This window comes from Adiantum capillus-veneris, chromosome 21, assembly GCF_014529385.1.
Source record: "Adiantum capillus-veneris isolate H3 chromosome 21, ASM1452938v2, whole genome shotgun sequence".
Taxonomy (NCBI): domain Eukaryota; kingdom Viridiplantae; phylum Streptophyta; class Polypodiopsida; order Polypodiales; family Pteridaceae; genus Adiantum; species Adiantum capillus-veneris.
In genome coordinates, this window is record NC_140951.1 from 49,036,942 (window position 1) to 49,054,424 (window position 17,483).

The 17,483-nt window shown below is 43.1% G+C and overlaps 1 protein-coding gene across 2 annotated transcripts in view; it reads right to left on the reverse strand.

The window, feature by feature from the left end:
- LOC147430917 (zinc finger, C3HC4 type family protein) overlaps positions 1-10,572 on the reverse strand; it is a 44,427-nt gene extending 33,855 nt beyond the window's left edge. Inside the window, exons 1-2 of one of the 2 annotated variants that reach the window (XM_086494474.1) lie at positions 10,438-10,572; positions 10,158-10,298 (exon numbers count right to left, since the gene is read on the reverse strand). In XM_086494474.1, coding sequence (XP_086350600.1) covers positions 10,158-10,298; positions 10,438-10,458 — 162 coding nt within the window. In that variant the 5' untranslated portion in view covers positions 10,459-10,572. Of the gene's footprint in view, positions 1-10,157; positions 10,302-10,437 lie in introns of both variants that reach the window. The other variant, XM_086494473.1, reaches the window with a different exon arrangement.
- Positions 10,573-17,483: the final 6,911 nt, after the last annotated feature.

Genomic DNA, 17,483 nt, shown 5'->3' on the forward strand with positions numbered 1-17,483 from the left:
ATATGTAATCTGTATGTCTTGTTGATGCCTGGATGAGCAGCAAAAGGGACTTCATGATGTTCTTGGATCAAAATTTTCCGCAATGGTGTATTGTGTGGAACATAAATGCGATCAATGTAATACAGCAACTCATTGACAATGGTGTAAGCTGCAAACATATTCATCTCTGCAGGAGTCGGAGTAGAGGATTTAAGGGCTTGAAATGCATCCCCAAAATCTCGATCTGTCAAATACTCATGCTTGAAACAAGCAGGTATCTCCATCTGCACACCGAAAATGGCAAAATTGATGGCTCGAGGAAGACGGCTTAAGGCATCTGCAACTGCATTTGCAAGGCCTCGCACGTATTGAATAATCATATGAAAATTTGCCAAGAACTCAACCCATCGTCCTTGACGAGGATTCATCACTGGTTGAGTAAAAATGTATATCAATGATTGATGATCTGTCTGCACCACGGAATATGCGCCAAGAAGATAATGTTTCCAAGTGCGGTAGCATGAACAATGGCTAAAAATTCCTTGTCATAAACTGGGTATCTCATTTGTATGGCTGAAAATTTGCGGCTGTCAAAAGCAATGACACGCTCATTCTGCATAACACCACCTCCAGAAGCACGATCTGACGAATCGGTCATGACCTGAAAAGGTTGAGTTGGATCTGCAATAGCCAAAACTGGAGTTGTCGTCAAGGCATGTTTAAGGGCTTTGAACGACTGTTCTGCTTCTTCAGTCCATTGAAGTTTATCTTGCTTGGTAAGCTCAGTCAAAGGAGCTGCAATGTCGGAGAATTTGTGGACCTTGGTATGATAAAAGTTTGCAAGTCCCAAAAAGGAGCGCACATCTGAGATGGTGAGCGGTAAAGGCCAATCCACTATGACCTGTATTTTCTTGGGATCGACTGCAACGCCACTGGCAGAAATAATGTGACCAAGGTATTCCACTTGATTCTTGAAGAAATCACTTTTCTTCTTATTGATGTATAGCACATTGGTTCGCAAAACTTGGAAGACAAGCTTCAAATGTTCCTTGTGATCAGCCATCGTTCGACTGAAAACTAAAATGTCATCCAAATATACGATCACGAACTTGTCCAAGTATAGTCCGAATATTTCGTTCATCAGCGTCATGAAAGAGGCCGGGGCATTGGTTAACCCGAATGGTAATACCAGAAATTCATAGTGACCATACTTTGTGCGAAAAGCTATTTTATACTCATCACCAATGCGAATGCGAATTTGGTGATACCCTGATTTTAGATCAATTTTGGAGTAGATTTTTGCTCCCAATAACTGATCAAATAACTCGTCAATGCGAGGCAGGGGAAACTTGTTTTTGATCGTCAACTTATTCAAAGCACGATAGTCGATGCAAAGACGCATAGACCCATCCTTCTTTTTGACCAACAGAACAGGAGCTCCAAAGGGACTTTTGCTTGGGCGAATATGACCTTTATCCAACAAATCTTCTAGCTGCCGCTGTATCTCTTGAGACTCTGAGTATGAAACTCGATAAGGGGCTCGAATTGGTGGAGGTTGGCCGGAGATCAAATCAATGGGATGATCCACGGGACGCCGAGGAGGCAAAGTTGTTGGTAGCTTGTCGGGAAACAAGTCCAAATGTGGTTGAAAGAAGGGTTGTTGCAAATAGGCAATTTTTGAGGAGGATTTAACTTCTGCTTCTTCTGCACCGGGTTTAGCATCTCTTAACATGATTAAGGCAGTAGCACAATCACGTTTTCGAACCAGCCGTTTGACTTGTAAAGCAGAAACCAATATAATGGGTTTGGCACTGAAAAGACCACGAAGCTCTATTTCCTGTTGCTTGTGAAAGAGCCGAATTGAGTGATCTCTAAAACTGATTATTGGATCATACTGAAATAACCAAGATTGGCCAAGGATCAAGTCGTAATGTGACAAGGGCATAACTGAAAAACCAAGCTGATCTTGGTAATCCTGTATCTGAAAATCCAGCTTTTCAATCCTTTTGTTGCACTCGAGGAAGGAACCATCAGCAAGTTCTACTTGGTAAGCTGCCTCACTAGGTTGAGTTTGAAGGCGCAATTTAGTAATCAAAGATGTGCTGACGAAATTAGTAGAACACCCATTGTCCACAAGAACATTGATTGGCTGCTTGCCAACAAAGCCAAGGAGGCTGAGAACCTGATTCGAAAGATCCACTGGAGCAGTAACATGATTCCGAGTATTCATCATTAAGGCACTTACAACCTTGGACACTCGAACACACCGTGCTGCTTGTTTGCCTTTGTCTGGGACAGGAGGTTGGCTGTGGACAGTTTTGCAATTGTGGTCTCCATGTGAGAATTCTGGCGAGGATTTGAAGGATTTGGCTTCTTGGGGCATTCATACCATCTGTGATCTCCATGACAAATTGTACATAATCCTGTACGGTTGGAGTTGGAGATTGAAGGAGCTGATGAAGAGGATTGATGTCCAGAGGACGTATTCGGCCGAAAATCACGACGACCATTCCTTCTTTGATTGGGACGATTGTTTCGTCGATTCTGATTATTTGCCGAAGAGGAGGCTATGGAAATGGCTGCTTGTCCAGAAGATTGGGGTCGGAAAGAAGTTTGTCCAACAGAGTATTGTCTCGAAGAGTGAGCTCCTGAGAAAGAACGCTGACTCTGACCACCTTGTCCTTGGTAATTACGTTGTGAAGAGCTTGCAGAATTGGAAACTCGATCACCAGGAAGGAAACTTCTGAGTGGGCGCCAATTGTCACCAAGACGCTCAACATAAGCGATTGCAGCATCCAGTGTGGCAAGGTTAAATTTATGGACATCATCTCGCAGGGAAGGCTCAAGTCCGTCAACAAAACTGTGGAGTTTGTCGGAAGGACCGAGTGTCTCTATCTCAAGAGTTAATTTCTGAAACTCTGAGATGTACGCGGCCAAGGAGCCAGTTTGGCTCAGGCGGCGGAGAGAAGACCGGGCGTGGAAATCGGCATTTGCAGGCTCAAAAGCCTTGCAAAGAACGCGTCGGAATTTGTCCCAAGTAGCGGTGATTTTTCCATCTTTGATGCGGCGACGCCACCAAAGGAATGCAGTATCCTTCAGTAGAGAGCTAGCCAAAGCAACTTTCTTGCTTTCAATGAGATCAGTATTTGAAAAGTAAACCTCCATTTTGAAAAGCCAATGGTCCAGCACGCGCTTATCGCGGCGACCGTTGTATGGCTCGGGCAACTTTGCATCTATCTTCTTTTTTTGTGCTGTGTTTATTATCTTAAAAAGATATTTCAATTCAGGATTGTCTACCTCTGGTTCCGGAGCGTCGACTTGCTCAGGAACTGACTCTGCTACCGAAGAAACTGAATGGGTAGCTGGCTGCATCCTCGAAGAAGAAAAGGCCTACAGGACATCCAAACGTACAGTCATCGATGCAAGACCGGTGGAGAGGGCCTCCTGGAGGATGGACATTTGTTCTCTGAGTATGGCTATCGGATCGTTTGGTGCAGCACTGCCTGTCTCTGACATTCTGACGGCTCAGAGGGAATATCTCGGAGAAGCTGGAGAGGTGTGGTTGCTGTAAAAAGGTGAAGCTGCTGCTGATGCTGCGTCCCACTCCTCTAAGAAATCTGGTCCAAGATCCGAATCCTCGATATCTTCCACCTCGTCGATAGGAGGTGTGTCGTCTGGCGTCAAAGGCGTGTAGTCCGGAAGCTGTAACTCGTTGTGAACCCGAACTAAAGGCTGCTGGGAAATGATGTCGTTTACTGAATCCACGCGACACTCCTTCAGAGAATAAGCCAAGTGGGGGTACCGGCTCAGTATGTGCTCGTAGTGTGGCAAATGAAGAGGCTCGCATGTAACGATGATATGCCACACCACCCAGCCCTGTGAGCGCGAGGCATGCCGATGAGTGACATAAACCAAGTAATTTTGGGGCAACACTGCTGGCTGTAATGCAGGTACAGGAGCAGGCTCAGGTGCCGGGATGAAGTCGGGAACCTGTCTTTCCTCTGGAACTGGAACTGGAGACGGGGAATCCGAAATGAGAATGACTTCCGGTTCGAATGCGGGTTCCGGTTTGGGTACGGGTTCTGCTTCGGGGGTATCTGGTATAATTATCACTTCGGGAGCTGGAGGAGGATTTTCTGGCAATATTTCTTTGGGTACCTCGTCTATGTACGAGAGAAAATTGACGGGAAAATTGAAGGCATCGTCGTCCATGACTCTGAACAAGCCCGCGTGCACGTCTGTTGATGGCCAGAATTGGTGGCGCGGGAAGTTAGCAGAAGAGGGTGCGCTGAATTTTGCTCATGAGGGCGCTGTTTTGCCATTGCGCTGGCTGCCGCTGGCCTCTTGGTATTTTTTTAAAATTTTTCCACAAAGGGGTGCCCAAGGGTGCCCACTTAAAATTAAGTTGGGCGGCCGGCCAAAATCTTTTAATGTAAAAGGATGGCCTTGCTTTAAAAAAATCCAGCGCTGTTTTTTTTTATTGAAACGCTGCGCTGCTGACTTTTAAAAGCGTAAGCTGCTGCCTCTTCGAAAAAACAGCCAGCGCTGCCTTGTGTAGGCTGCCGTGAGCAAGTTGCCGGGTGAAGGGTCGGCCTGGACGCATGGGCTCGTGGCTGATGCGCAAGGGAGATCCACGCGAAGCGTCACCTACTGTTGGAGATTCTTACTCCAGAAGTGCAACTGGTATGCCGCAACACCCACGCTTTCTGCCATCTTCTACTTAGCTTGTTGTATGTGTTTGAGAAAAAAAATTACCTCATGCTGACATGGGTCCTGGCCATCTTTCTTTTGCTTCCATACAACTCCGGGAAGGGGGAGAGAAGCGGTGAGGGTGAGAGGCTCACAACCTTCGGGTCCCGGGAAAAATTTGCTCTGATACCACTGTAAGGATTCTAGTCGCTAATTCTTAATTAAGTACTTAAACTCATCATTAAGACTTAAGAAACTGAAACTGAACTCAGAACAAGACTTAGAAGACTCTGTGTTTTATATTGATTGAAAGTGTGATACAAGGGTTCCTTTTATAGGAATTGAATAGTCATCAGTGAAGAGGCATGTCTCTTTGTGAAGAGACATGACTTTAGGCGAAAAGACACATCCTTTCGGCGAAGAGCTGCAACCATTGGGTGAAGAGTCGCATCCGTAAGGTGAAGGGGTGTGACCAGTCGTCGAAGGAGTGTGGCTTTTGGCGAAGAGGTATGTCTTTTGGGCGAAGGGGTGTGACCATTCGAGAACAGGAGTCCTCCTGGGTTAGTCACACTTCGCATCTGCATCTGTAATGAATCGAGAAGAGTGTAACTAGTCACAATCGTGACAGATATGCTCGCAGAGCTCTTGGCTATGATGTTTAATCGAGCCATGTATGAAGGCTTCCTTGAGACTTGGAGTATGTCCACGATTGTGTCTATTTTCAAGTCAGGAGATCCCATGATTCCCGGGAATTATCGCACCATCATGGTTGGTCACACATTAGCTAGGCTCTATGCATCCATTCTTGAACAAGAGTTGAGTAGATGGGCAGAGCGAGAGGGCATAAGAGCACCAGGGCAAGTAGGTTTCAAGAGAGGTTTCTCCACTCTTGACCAGATTCTGACACTCAGAGCTATTATTGAGGAGGGTAGACACCATGGCAAGAGGATCTATTGTAGCTTTGTGGATTTCTGCAAAGCTTTCGACACAGTGCCGAGAGCCAGACTTATACGCAGATTACAGGACATGGGTGTGCCTACAGAGCTGATTTGGGGGATTCTGGCTCTATACAGGACAGTGATGGGGCGAGTACGCACCATTGAGGGAATGTCGGACATGGTCCTCTCCACTATTGCAGTAAAGCAGGGATGCCCCCTATCCCCGACTCTTTTTGGGATGTACGTGGATGAATTTTCGGACTATGTAGAGCGTCAGGGGGACAGGGGGGACTCAGCTAGCAGGGACATGAGGATTCCGCCGTTACTATATGCTGATGATATTGTGCTGATTTCTGACTCTCCAGAGGGGATGCAGCATCACTTGGATGCTCTACATACATTTGCTCGTGACAGTAGATTGTCTGTCAATCTGGGGAAAACCAAGGTTATGGTGTTCAACACCACACCACAGTGGGTCAGGAGGTCGGCACCCACATTTATGTATGGCCAAGAGACTGTGGAGTACACAGATGCATATACTTATTTTGGGGTAGTCTTCGGTGGACCGGTGTTTTCACTAAGGAGAGCATCAGAGACTAGACTGACGAGAGCATATGCAGCTTTGGTAGGACTGGAGAGGATGTGTTCGCAGGTTCAGTTTCAGGAACCGCGAACAAAGCTTTGGCTTTTTGACACTCTAGTGACTCCAGCTATGCTCTATGGAGTTCAGGTATGGGGACCCTCAGTAGACCACCATGGGAGATCCGGCAACACAGATGGATGGAGATGTATGGAGAGGCCTCTGGTCTCTATGATCGCTCAGATGATTCGGGCTAAGGCCTCAGTACCACATGAGATTATCCGAGTCGAGCTAGCCGCCGCCCCCCCCCCTCGTGGTGGAGGCATTGACGAGATCAGTTTCCTTTATGCACGGTCTATGGGATCTCCCCAGGGACAGATACGCTCGGCTTGCCTTGGAGTCATATCGACAACTAGCTCTACAAGGCGATACAGCATGTTGGTATGGACAGATGACAGCATGGTTTCAATTGCATGGTCTCAAGATGGATAGATTACCTCCGCTTCATACTCCCTGGATGCACCCTCCCTGTCTCTCCCACGGACAGAGATCACCAGACTCATACGTCAGGATCTGATTCAACTAAATACCAGGAGCACATGGATACAGCCGACACAGGAGTTAGGCACGAAGATGGCCTTCTACAAAGAGCATCTTCTCCAACTCACGGAAGATGGCTTTGTGACTAGGCCTGCATACATGGACACACACTTATCTTATGGGATAAGATGCGCTATTGGACAGATACGCACATCCTCACATCAGCTCCAAATCGAGACTGGCCGATTTCGAGGGGTGCCGGCAGGAGCTAGGATATGTCATCTATGCAACTTAGAGCCAGAGACAGAGCTGCACTACACATGTGACTGCCCGGCATACAATGAAATACGCGGCCGCTTCCACTGCCTGTTCAGAGAAGGGTTAGGACCTTTTTCTAGAGTCATGAGATACAAGGATCAGAGGTGTCTCGAATTGTTCCTTCTAGAGTTGCGCAAACTCAGGGAGAGCTTGCTGAGAACATCAGAGGAAAGACAGTCTCAGAGACGAATCACAGATTTCTTTACACCAGCCAGAGGAGAGCCAACGCAGCAGTCATTACAGCAGATCTCAGAGCCTACTCATACTAGAGGTACACTGCTTGATCGAGCCACAGAGCTTGGCAGATCCAAACATCCACGACCTCGGGGGGTCTCCCACTACCGACGAAGGCTGCAACAGAAGAGACAATCACTCTAGCTCGACATGCAAGACGCCCAACTAGAGTACTGACCATGGAGGAGGTCGATGAGATCCGACAGCGACCGAGGAGAGATTTTATCTGAACCCACAACCCCCCCCCCCCCCCCCCCCCCCCCTATTTCCTTTCTCCTTAGCGTCTTAGTGTTAGTTCTTTGTAACTTTGTAATTTCCGTACTCAGACATGGTATTAGATTTACCAATTGTAACTTTTTGGTCTCATAGGTCATTTTGGCCTTTTGAAGACGTTAATATAACATTTCATTTCTCTCTCTCTCTCTCTCTCTCTCTCTCTCTCTCTCTCTCTCTCTCTCTCTCTCTCTCTCTCTCTCTCTCTCTCTCTCTCTCTCTCTCTCTCTCTCTCTCTCTCTCTCTCTCTCTCAAAAAGAAGCAAAAGGGGGACTCTCATGCTCCCCATCTTTTGGCGTGCGGAGAAGAGGGCAGTTGAGGAAGCTTGAGAAAAGAGAGAGCACTTCATCTCTTGTGGAGGAGGAGGAGGAAGTGGACAACGAAGAAGCAAGAAGTCACTCCATCTCGCTCTCACTCTCTATCAATCTTTTGTACGGCAAAGAGGAGAAGAGGAGAGCTTGAATTCGGTTAAAAGCTCGCTCTTGAGGTCTCTTCAACAACGAAGGAACGTGCTTTCACTTGCTCTTCAGCAAAGACGAAGGGTTTGATGTGATTCGTTGCTCATGATTAGAAGAATAAGGGTTAATAAGGGTTTTGGGTGCTCTTTTGAAGCTGAAGGAGGACAGAGGAGAAGAGAAGGGAAGAAGTTTGAGTTATTGAGTTGGGTTCCTTTCCCTTGCTCTATCCCACTGGCTCTCTTATCTTTAGGGAGAATGTTTGAGATTATTGGGGTAACTAATTCATGAAGCATAGAGGGGTTCAATCACTTTTCTATCTCAAGGGTGATGAAGACTATGGCTTGAATTACTTATGATGATTACTAGGGTTGAGATCAACCATCTCTTGAACAATTTTTTCATATTTAATAAAACCCGTGTTCAATTGGGTGTTTGTTGCAACGATTCTCTCTATTTTTAATCTCCTCTCTCTCAGATCTCTCACAGCCAGCAACCCGGTGCTATCCCGGCTCCCGTCCCGAACAAATTATCCCCCGACGCTATCTAACCCATCGCCTCCTTTGCCCATCCTTTTGATCGCGGTAAGTGAACACCTCGCCATCTTCTACGACAGGTATTCAACCACCAGACAGCACATCACAAAGCGATAACGTGGTCTAGCCTAAAGGACAACCTGGACGAAAGGGGCCTAAAAACACTCGGAGAGAATCTGAAGAAGTTTAACCAACTTATGGAACCTATCCGACTGGCCCAAGTTAGAGGGAACTAACTTATTACGTTGTACCAACTTATGGTACCCCGATCGAGGGGCCTAAACCCTTGTGAATAAAAGCAAGGGGCCCAATTTGCGTAAACAGATAATGATGTGGCAGGCTATACATACCTCCGCAAATTGTGCTAACAAGCTGACGCAGCATGCCGTACGGATAGCCCTTGGAGGGTGCTAGCTTTTGGACCTAGGATGCTTCTAGAACCTCAACTTTTCATGTAACTGCTTTTTGAGCCAGGCAGCCAAGGGCCTTTATAATTGTGCCAGGGTCTCCTCCTCTGACAAATTTTCTTGGGAGCACTGCGGAGAGAGAGGACCCTTGTACGTTGTAGTTGTTGAAGCATAATAATAAAGAAATACCGAGAGGGGACACTAATCTTTGGGGCCAGTACTTCTGCGCCCGGAATTTTGTCATGCTGTGTTGTCTCTCTCTCAGTTTTGTTCATTTATTTCAGTTTCTCTCACATGTGTTGCACTGTATCTTTTGCTTGGGGTGTCCAAGTCTATTATAGCGATATCAAAGCGCTCGGACGATTCTTCTTCTACAGAGAATCCAATCTCTTTACTTGCAGTACACATGGTGGTCTACCCTACTATTAAACAAAGAAGCACTGACTAAATGGTTGCAATTCAAGAGAGTTTTCACCTCTTCGTGGCTCACTCAAGAATACAAACAAGATGTGATCAATGCTTGGGATCATCTAAGGATGACCAATGATGACACATTGGATATTTATTGCCAGAGATTTTGGGATACTTTTCTACCAAATTCTTCCTTCAAGCAACAAGTTGAGCAGTTCTGCTATGGACTCCCCAAAGAGATGTTATATATCATGAGATAAAAGAATCTAAATCTATAATGGACGCAAAATTAAGGATTGATTTGCAAAAATTTTACCGGTCCCCACTTTTGGAAAAATAGCTATTGAGAAACAACTTCCCACCCTTACAAGTGTACCACCCATTCATGCTTTCACGTCCTACAAACCAAGGACCACAAGTCATAGCAGCATGCATGGACAAAGTGGTTGTAAGACCTACCTATTGTATGGTTTTTCTACTATCCATATATCTAAACACACAAGTCGCGTAAATCAAGCAAAAGTCAGCAAGCCATGACAAAGCAATAGCTTTGTAATCAATCTTTCAATCAACCAGTTGTTCTCTACATGGAGGATCATGACAACTACACAAATGCCCACATCTACAAGGCCACCTCTTGACTTGCTATGGATTTCCAAGTTGTCAAAACATGGTAGTAAAAAAACCCCACATCTTTGAGGTTCTGTCAGTCTCTCGCTTGACAACAAAAGGCAAAGATCAACATGCATTGCACAGAGAGCACGTTTTACAGGAGAGAAGAAAAGGAGATAGCTCACCGGGACAGGGTTCGGTGGAGGGATTCTCCCCTGAGAAATTTGGTGGGCAACATCAGCGGTTGATTTCCAGTACAATCTGTGCAGGTGAGTAGCCAAACCCCCACCCAACGCAGCTCCCAAAGAGAAGCCTAGCAACCGCTCCTGCTATACACGCATACAAACAATTACCAGCAGCATAGCATGCTTCATTGAGCGTTGCAGTTTGTGTGTGGGTAAGTGTGCGGAAGAAAGCGCATGCGTAGGTATTGGGGTGCGTGGAAGAAAGCGAGGGGGCGCTCACCTGCATCAAGAGGGACGCCATTCTCTAAGAAACGCACGCTGCATCAAATTGCAGTTGAGAATATTTATATTTGAGTAGAAAAGAAGCGAAGTAAGCAAGCGTGCCATGATTACTTTTGAGGGATACCAATTCTTGACCAATGGAAGGGAAGTAATGTAACTCTATTTTGTGTCAAAAATTGGCGCCTGTAAAAGTTCTCAATCCTCCAAACGTAGTAAAAATGAAAAAGTAGAAATCAACAGTCATCACTAGCAATAAAAATTTTACATACGGATATAGAAGATCATGATCATGCATTGCTCACACAAAAAAGAACCATACGTATGTATAATAGAGAGGTGGCATCATCTTCACTTAATTATTATAAATCGTAGCGACGTCCCATATACTTCTTTCCTCTTCCAATGTTGAAAGGTTACGATATGCTACTCCTCCAATGTTGGAAGGGTTAGGTAATGTGCTTATCCTCGAGTATTTTGGATTTGCAATGCAATGGAAAGAATTCATTACCTTGAATTATTCAAAAATAGTGGCACCATAATTGTCCGAGTTCAACATGGTAAGTCCCACGAGCACCCACAAGGGTGGATAAGGACCCTGCAATGCCTTTTAGGTCCATGTGCTCTCGACTCCTACACATCACTATATCTCCTCCATATTTTGGCATGCACATCCCACAGGAATCTTAGACCTAATATGCATTTATGACCAAACAATCAAGCCATGATTAAGAAAAAAAATTAGCATAAAAGAGGGCAAAAGTATATCTTCTGCAACTGCTTTGATGAAGATTATGATGGCTTCGTTGGCTTTGAAATAGGGATAAAACACTAGTCGTCCAATTAGGATGCTCTCTGAGCGCTCATCTTCCTCGTGAAGAGTCATACTAGGATTTGCATACACAGTACGCTCACTCACAGACTTCAAAACTTGTTTTTTAAAATGACAAAAAGGTTTTTCATTAAGGTCAAAAAGTGGTATATATACCTTACAATTCTCAAACCCTAAAGTTCCAAGATCAACCATCTACTCAATCTAACTATCAAAACTGGGATACAATCTGGAAACTTCTGTAAGTCCCAATATTTACAAGGTGAAAAATCAGGTTTTTCTCGATGAATGAATAATTACAAAAATAATAATCTTCCGAGTAGTTAGTTGCCGTGGGGTGTGTCTAGCTTCTAACAACGAGTCCGTCTATAATGTTCAAGTTTCCAGCACATAGTTCTACGACTAAGTTTGGTTTTAAGTGTAAGGTTTTTTGTAAGCCTCCACATTGTTTCAGATCTTTTGGAATCTTTATATATTTGTGGTAACTTTTGGATTTTTTGTCAGTGGCTTCAAATATATATGGTATCCCTAGTGTGACTTTAAATATGTACTTGTTATACATGTCTTTGCTTTTATTGTCGTAAAGCATATTATGCAAGTACGTCGGTCTCTTGCTATATTTGTCAACAATGTTCTCATAGAATAAATCTTTACTGTCTGGATTCAATTGTTTGAGTGTTTCTTTTCTTTTCAAAATGAGTGAACGTTGGTCTGGATGATTTGTGTTGATGAAAGTAAATTCTCTAGTAGAACTGTGTAAAGGTGAAGACAAAACAATATAAGTAGCTTGTTGTGCACCCAATTTTTGCATATTCAAGATCATGTTTCCAATGCTTCAATGACACTAGGATGAGAGTGAAATAAACCTTTTGGCATCCACTGGCGCTTTTAAGGCCATATGTGATATGCTGCTCCCAACAATCCCTAAGCCAGAATCTCATAATGGATTGGTTTCCTTTGTCAATGGTTCTAATTGCAAATCTGCTCAATGTTGTTGCACGTTTGTATTTCTATGATAGCATCCAAAATATAGCCACTACCTCAACCTTCATACCTAGCCAACCTTGTGCTCGTGTCAAAAATCACATTCAATCAAGCAAATACATCTTCCCCACCTATGCGTGTTATCCTAGCCTTTGATCATGAAGCATGCAAGCTCCACAAAGTAAACATGATCCATGATTATTGAATAGCTCAAAGTCATGTGCTTTATGCCCTTTTGAAGAGCTAGGTTTCTATTGTCTTGATCCCTCATGCTCAAGTCTAAGTTTTTACCATTTTCATCATCCTCTCTATGAGCCCTTTGATTACCATCCCTCTGGCTACAATCTCTTCCATATGCATCCTCTCTATCATGGTCTCTTTGTCTTTCATACCTTCTCTCATTTTGATCATGATCTCCATCTTCATGTCAATCATGTCTACCATGATCGCCATCATCATCTTTTCCCCCACATGTCTGCATTGTCCTGGCAAAGCAGTTATGATGCTACAATCTCTACTATATTTATCATCTCTATCATGGTCTCTTCATCTTTCATACCTTCTCTCAAGTTGACTGCAATCTCCATCATTATTGATTGTCGCCTTCACTTCTTTACCATTTGAAAACATTGTGACTCAGTTGTATGCGCTTCACAGGTTTGAAGTTGCTCCATTTTTCAAGATTGAGGGATCATTTGGGCTGTTTCTTTAAGGACAGGAAAAAGTAACCAACACATGTGAGGATGGCACGATAGCTACACCAATGCTAGGGTGAGAGAGGGGATCATGAGGCAACAATTTTAGCATCAAGCTTCCCCTCCTCTGTGTGTGTTTGTGTGTGTGTGTGTGTGTGTGTGTGTGTGTGTGTGTGTGTGTGTGTGTGTGTGTGTCTCCTTGAGCGATTAAGACATGGCGAGTGAACGTTGTTGAGAAATTTACGGTCTTGCCAGGAAAGCACCGGGCTTTTGGCTGTGAGAGTTCGTGGGAGAACTCCAAAAACTATATGAAGGAGTTAAACCATAGATGCCATGAAGTATAGGGTTTGGAAGGAAGTGCAATCAAAGAAGCTTCATTCTTTCTCTCTTGTACTCACACACACAAAGAAAGAACACAAAAGAGAATATCAAAACAACACAAAAATGAAAACATCAAGGCTATGGTCATAACGTATCATAGGTAATATGAAAGGGTTAATAGATGAGTTAATGGCGTTCAATCTTTTCCGACCAAACACGCTACGAATTGTTCTTTGGAATTGTAGTTTTGTGCTTACCATGATATATCTATTTTGTCTAGTGATTGGGATTAATTGTGTGTACAAATCCTCTTGGTTCATAACAAAATAACTACACTTATGTCAAAAGAAAAGTTATAGTCTATAAGAGGTAGTATGATGGGATCCGGTGAAAGAAGTATTTCATTGAGCCTTTCTGAGCCAAAGAGAAACACTATACGTTGTTGAAAGTGTATTTTACGGCTAATCCATACGTTAATTCTAATAGATCACACAGAGTGGAAGCGATAAAAATTCTCATCATGTGAATTATTCATCTAAGATAGTATGTGAGAAATGTAGATATGAGAGAAGTGAAGAGATGAGAAGTTTCCCTCCCAAGCCCTATTCTTGTCCGTAGGCAATAAGGATACTGCGCGGAGAGAGTACCTATAGCAAGGAGAACCTAGAATTTATAGAGAGAATGAATTTCTAAGAGTGAGGGAGATAGGTTTGGTTAAGGAGATGAGATTAGATATATATATATATATATGATTAGATATGGAAAAGAAATCAACAAAATATCAATGTAGAACACATCTTACTTGTCAAACCCTTCGGCACCATTTTTGATGGAGAGAGAAGAAGAGGGAAGAATTCAACTTTGATTGATACACCAAATCCAAGACCTTCTTCGATTGAAGTTGATCTTCCAAGGATAGCTTACAAAAATGGCTAGTCTTCCTCTATGAGAAAGCGTAGGCTTAAGCTTATGTTAATGGCTAAGTACAATTAAGCATTACTACTCACTCCCTCATGAATTCCTCTCATCAATGGCTTGAATGCTTCAATGGTTTTCAAGGAAGAAGAGGTACCCTTTTATAGGTGAAGGGAACCCCCAAGGGTTTACACAAGAAGAGAAGAGACAGTGTGAACAAAAACTGGAAAGTTGGAAATGAGCTGTCCCTGCATGATGTGGGCAAACTGGGGTCCAGTATTTTGATCATATCTCCTCAACCGTGGCTCCAAATAAAAAAAGTAAAAATATGCGCAGAAAATTCAGCTCATTATCTATACTTTTTCCAATTCGGATTGGAACCTTGTGTAAAAAATTCATCAAAATAGGGTACAATTTTGGCAGCAAAAGTCTTTTTGTGGTCCCCTTAGCCTAAACTTTTATTTGATTCCAATGGACACCTCATGCCATATGAAAGCATGACATTGCTCCTTGACAAAGTTTTGTAATAATGCTTGCAATAATGCATTAAAATAGGGGTATCTTTGAGAATCATAGAAGTTAGTGTCCCACTAGCATTTGATTCCTTCCTAGTAGCTATTTAAAAGAAATATAAGAAAAATATGAAAAATACATAGAATATATATATTGAAATTTACCCTAGATATAGGATCTAGCTAGGGTGTAAGATGATAATGACATAGTAGAAATAAAGAATCAATGCTTTTTGCACCAAGTTAAAGAGTCGGAGCTATTGACGCTTTTCCATAGTACTTTTTGGCAGTAAAGTAAGAATATATTACCCTTGAGATAAATAATAGGATGAGATAGAAAGCTTATTATTATACTTAAATATGCATATGTACATATAGAAAATATAATTATGTATCTAAAAAGTTACAATATAACTTTTGTAGCATGCGTTCCCACTAAGTATGTGTCATAGCACGACATCCACCCCCTCTAAACCTGCACATCCTCCGGTATGTGCCACATTATCTCTTTGTAAGATTAACCCTCTTGTATATCTTCCTTGCTTTCTTCTTCACTAGATGATTCCAAAGCTTCATCTTCACTTGGATTTTGTTTTTCCTCCTCATCAACATCTTTTGGATCATTGTCTCCTCTTCTTTTAAACATTTTGATCATTTTCTCACAATGGGAATCTTTACTTCTGTACCATCTAGTTCAGACAAGCTGTAAGTAGCATTTTCATGCACATGCTTTACAACATACGGTCCAAACCATCTTTTTGAGAACTTACACATGACTGTGTGCTAGTTATCAAGGCTGCTATCATAAACTAAAACCCAGTCACCTTTGTCAATTGCTTTGCTCCTGAGCCGATGCCGCTTATCAAAGTAGTCTTTGTTTTTCAACCTTGCATTTTTGAGTCGTTCTTTTGCAGCCTCAATGTCTCGAGGTCTTCTCTCTAGTTGCCTTATACGTAATGCAAGGAGGTCTTCCCTGCTAAGCCCCTCTTGCCAAGGTAGTACATTCCATGTGGGAATTGTATCTTCAATCGGCATCACTGGCTTTAGACCATACATTAGCTCCGCGGACATGTAGCCAATTACTCAGCTATGTGTTGTACGATCAGCCCATAAAGCATATGGTAACAATTTTGGCCACTCACCAACTCTTCCTTCGCAAGCCTTGGCCAAAGCTTTGATGATAGGAGGATGCCCTCTTTCACTCTTTCCATTGCCTTCAGGGTTGTAAGCTGTAGTAAGAGAAAGCTTGATTCCTAATCTAGAAAATAACTCCCTTGCTTCTTCGGCATCCAGTTCACCTCTGTCTGCAGTGATCTTTCCCACACAACCATAACGGCAAATCACCTCATCAAGAAGGAATTTGCACACAACTTCCATGGTTTTAGCTCTTAATGCTCTTCCTTCAACCTGATTAGTTAGGTCCTCTCGTGCAAGAACCAAGTATCTCATCTACCAGAGTCCTAAAGGCATTGTGACTAGATTCACAACCCATTTATAGTGCACGGCTAGTGGATATGTAGGGTGCAATCCATCACGATGTCGAACATTTGAATACATTTGACAAGTTACACATGACTCTACAAATTGAGATACATCTTTGTACATACCCTTCCACCAGTATTTTTCTTTCAACTTGGAGAAGGTTGCCCACACACCCCTGTGTCCAGCCCATATACTCTCGTGAAACTCTTGCATGAGCTTTACTTGAGTCTCTTTTTTACATATAACCCTTTGTGGTGTAGCACCCTTTTATTTAGGATACTTCCACAAGTAGCCATCCCTCAAAAAGTAACCATATGCTTTCCTGCGTATCCTCTTGAATTCATGTTCAGACCAATCATCCTGTTTTGTTAGAGTACTCAAGTAGCTTCCAATAAGAAGCCAATCACCTTCATAAAGATCTTTCAAGAACAATTCAAGTGGATTAGTCATGCAGACATTGTTACCTTTGACATGAGAGATGGAATAGAACTTTGTGACCACATCATCTCCCTCATCAATCATATGTGACTCATCTTCATACCTTGCCCTTGATAGCATATCTGCCACTGTATTGTCTTTACCTGCAATGTGCTTAAACTCAGGGTTTAAGGACTTCATGTAGGCAATCCACCGCAACATAGCAATGTCTGGAGTTGAGCAACTTGTAATCATCCCAAGAAGTGGTAGACAATCTGTTTCTACAACCACACATGCACCAATTAGGTACTCTTTCCCATTTTTCAAGGTTGTAATCATACCCCATAACTCTCTCTTTATCTATGGATAGTTTCTTTGGCGAGCACTTAGTACCTTTGCTCCAAATCTCACCACATACCTGTGTCCTTCGTCATCTTGCCCTATTGCCCATCCAATCCCTATAGGACTGGTGTCTACTGTCACAATTACTGGCCTTTGACACTCATAGTCTACCTTTCTCAAAGTTGGTGCTGACTAGAGCAACTCCTTTAGTTTTTTCATGGATTTTACATGTGCTCATGTCCATTTAAACTTTTGATTCTTTCTAAGCAATTGATAAAGAGGATCAGCTACATGTGTATAATGTGGAATCCAAATAACATAGAAGACACATGCTCCCAGAAACCTTCTAACCTCAGTGATGCTAGTGCATGTTTCTTCATTTTTTGGATGGCATCTACCTTTGTTGGACAAGGTTTCCTACCATATGGCCCGCACATGTGCCCCACAATGAGTACTTCATTGACACCAAACATAGACTTTTTCCATGACAATGTAAGATTCACTTCTTCAAACCTAGAAAATTTTTTATCACAATCATTTATGTGAT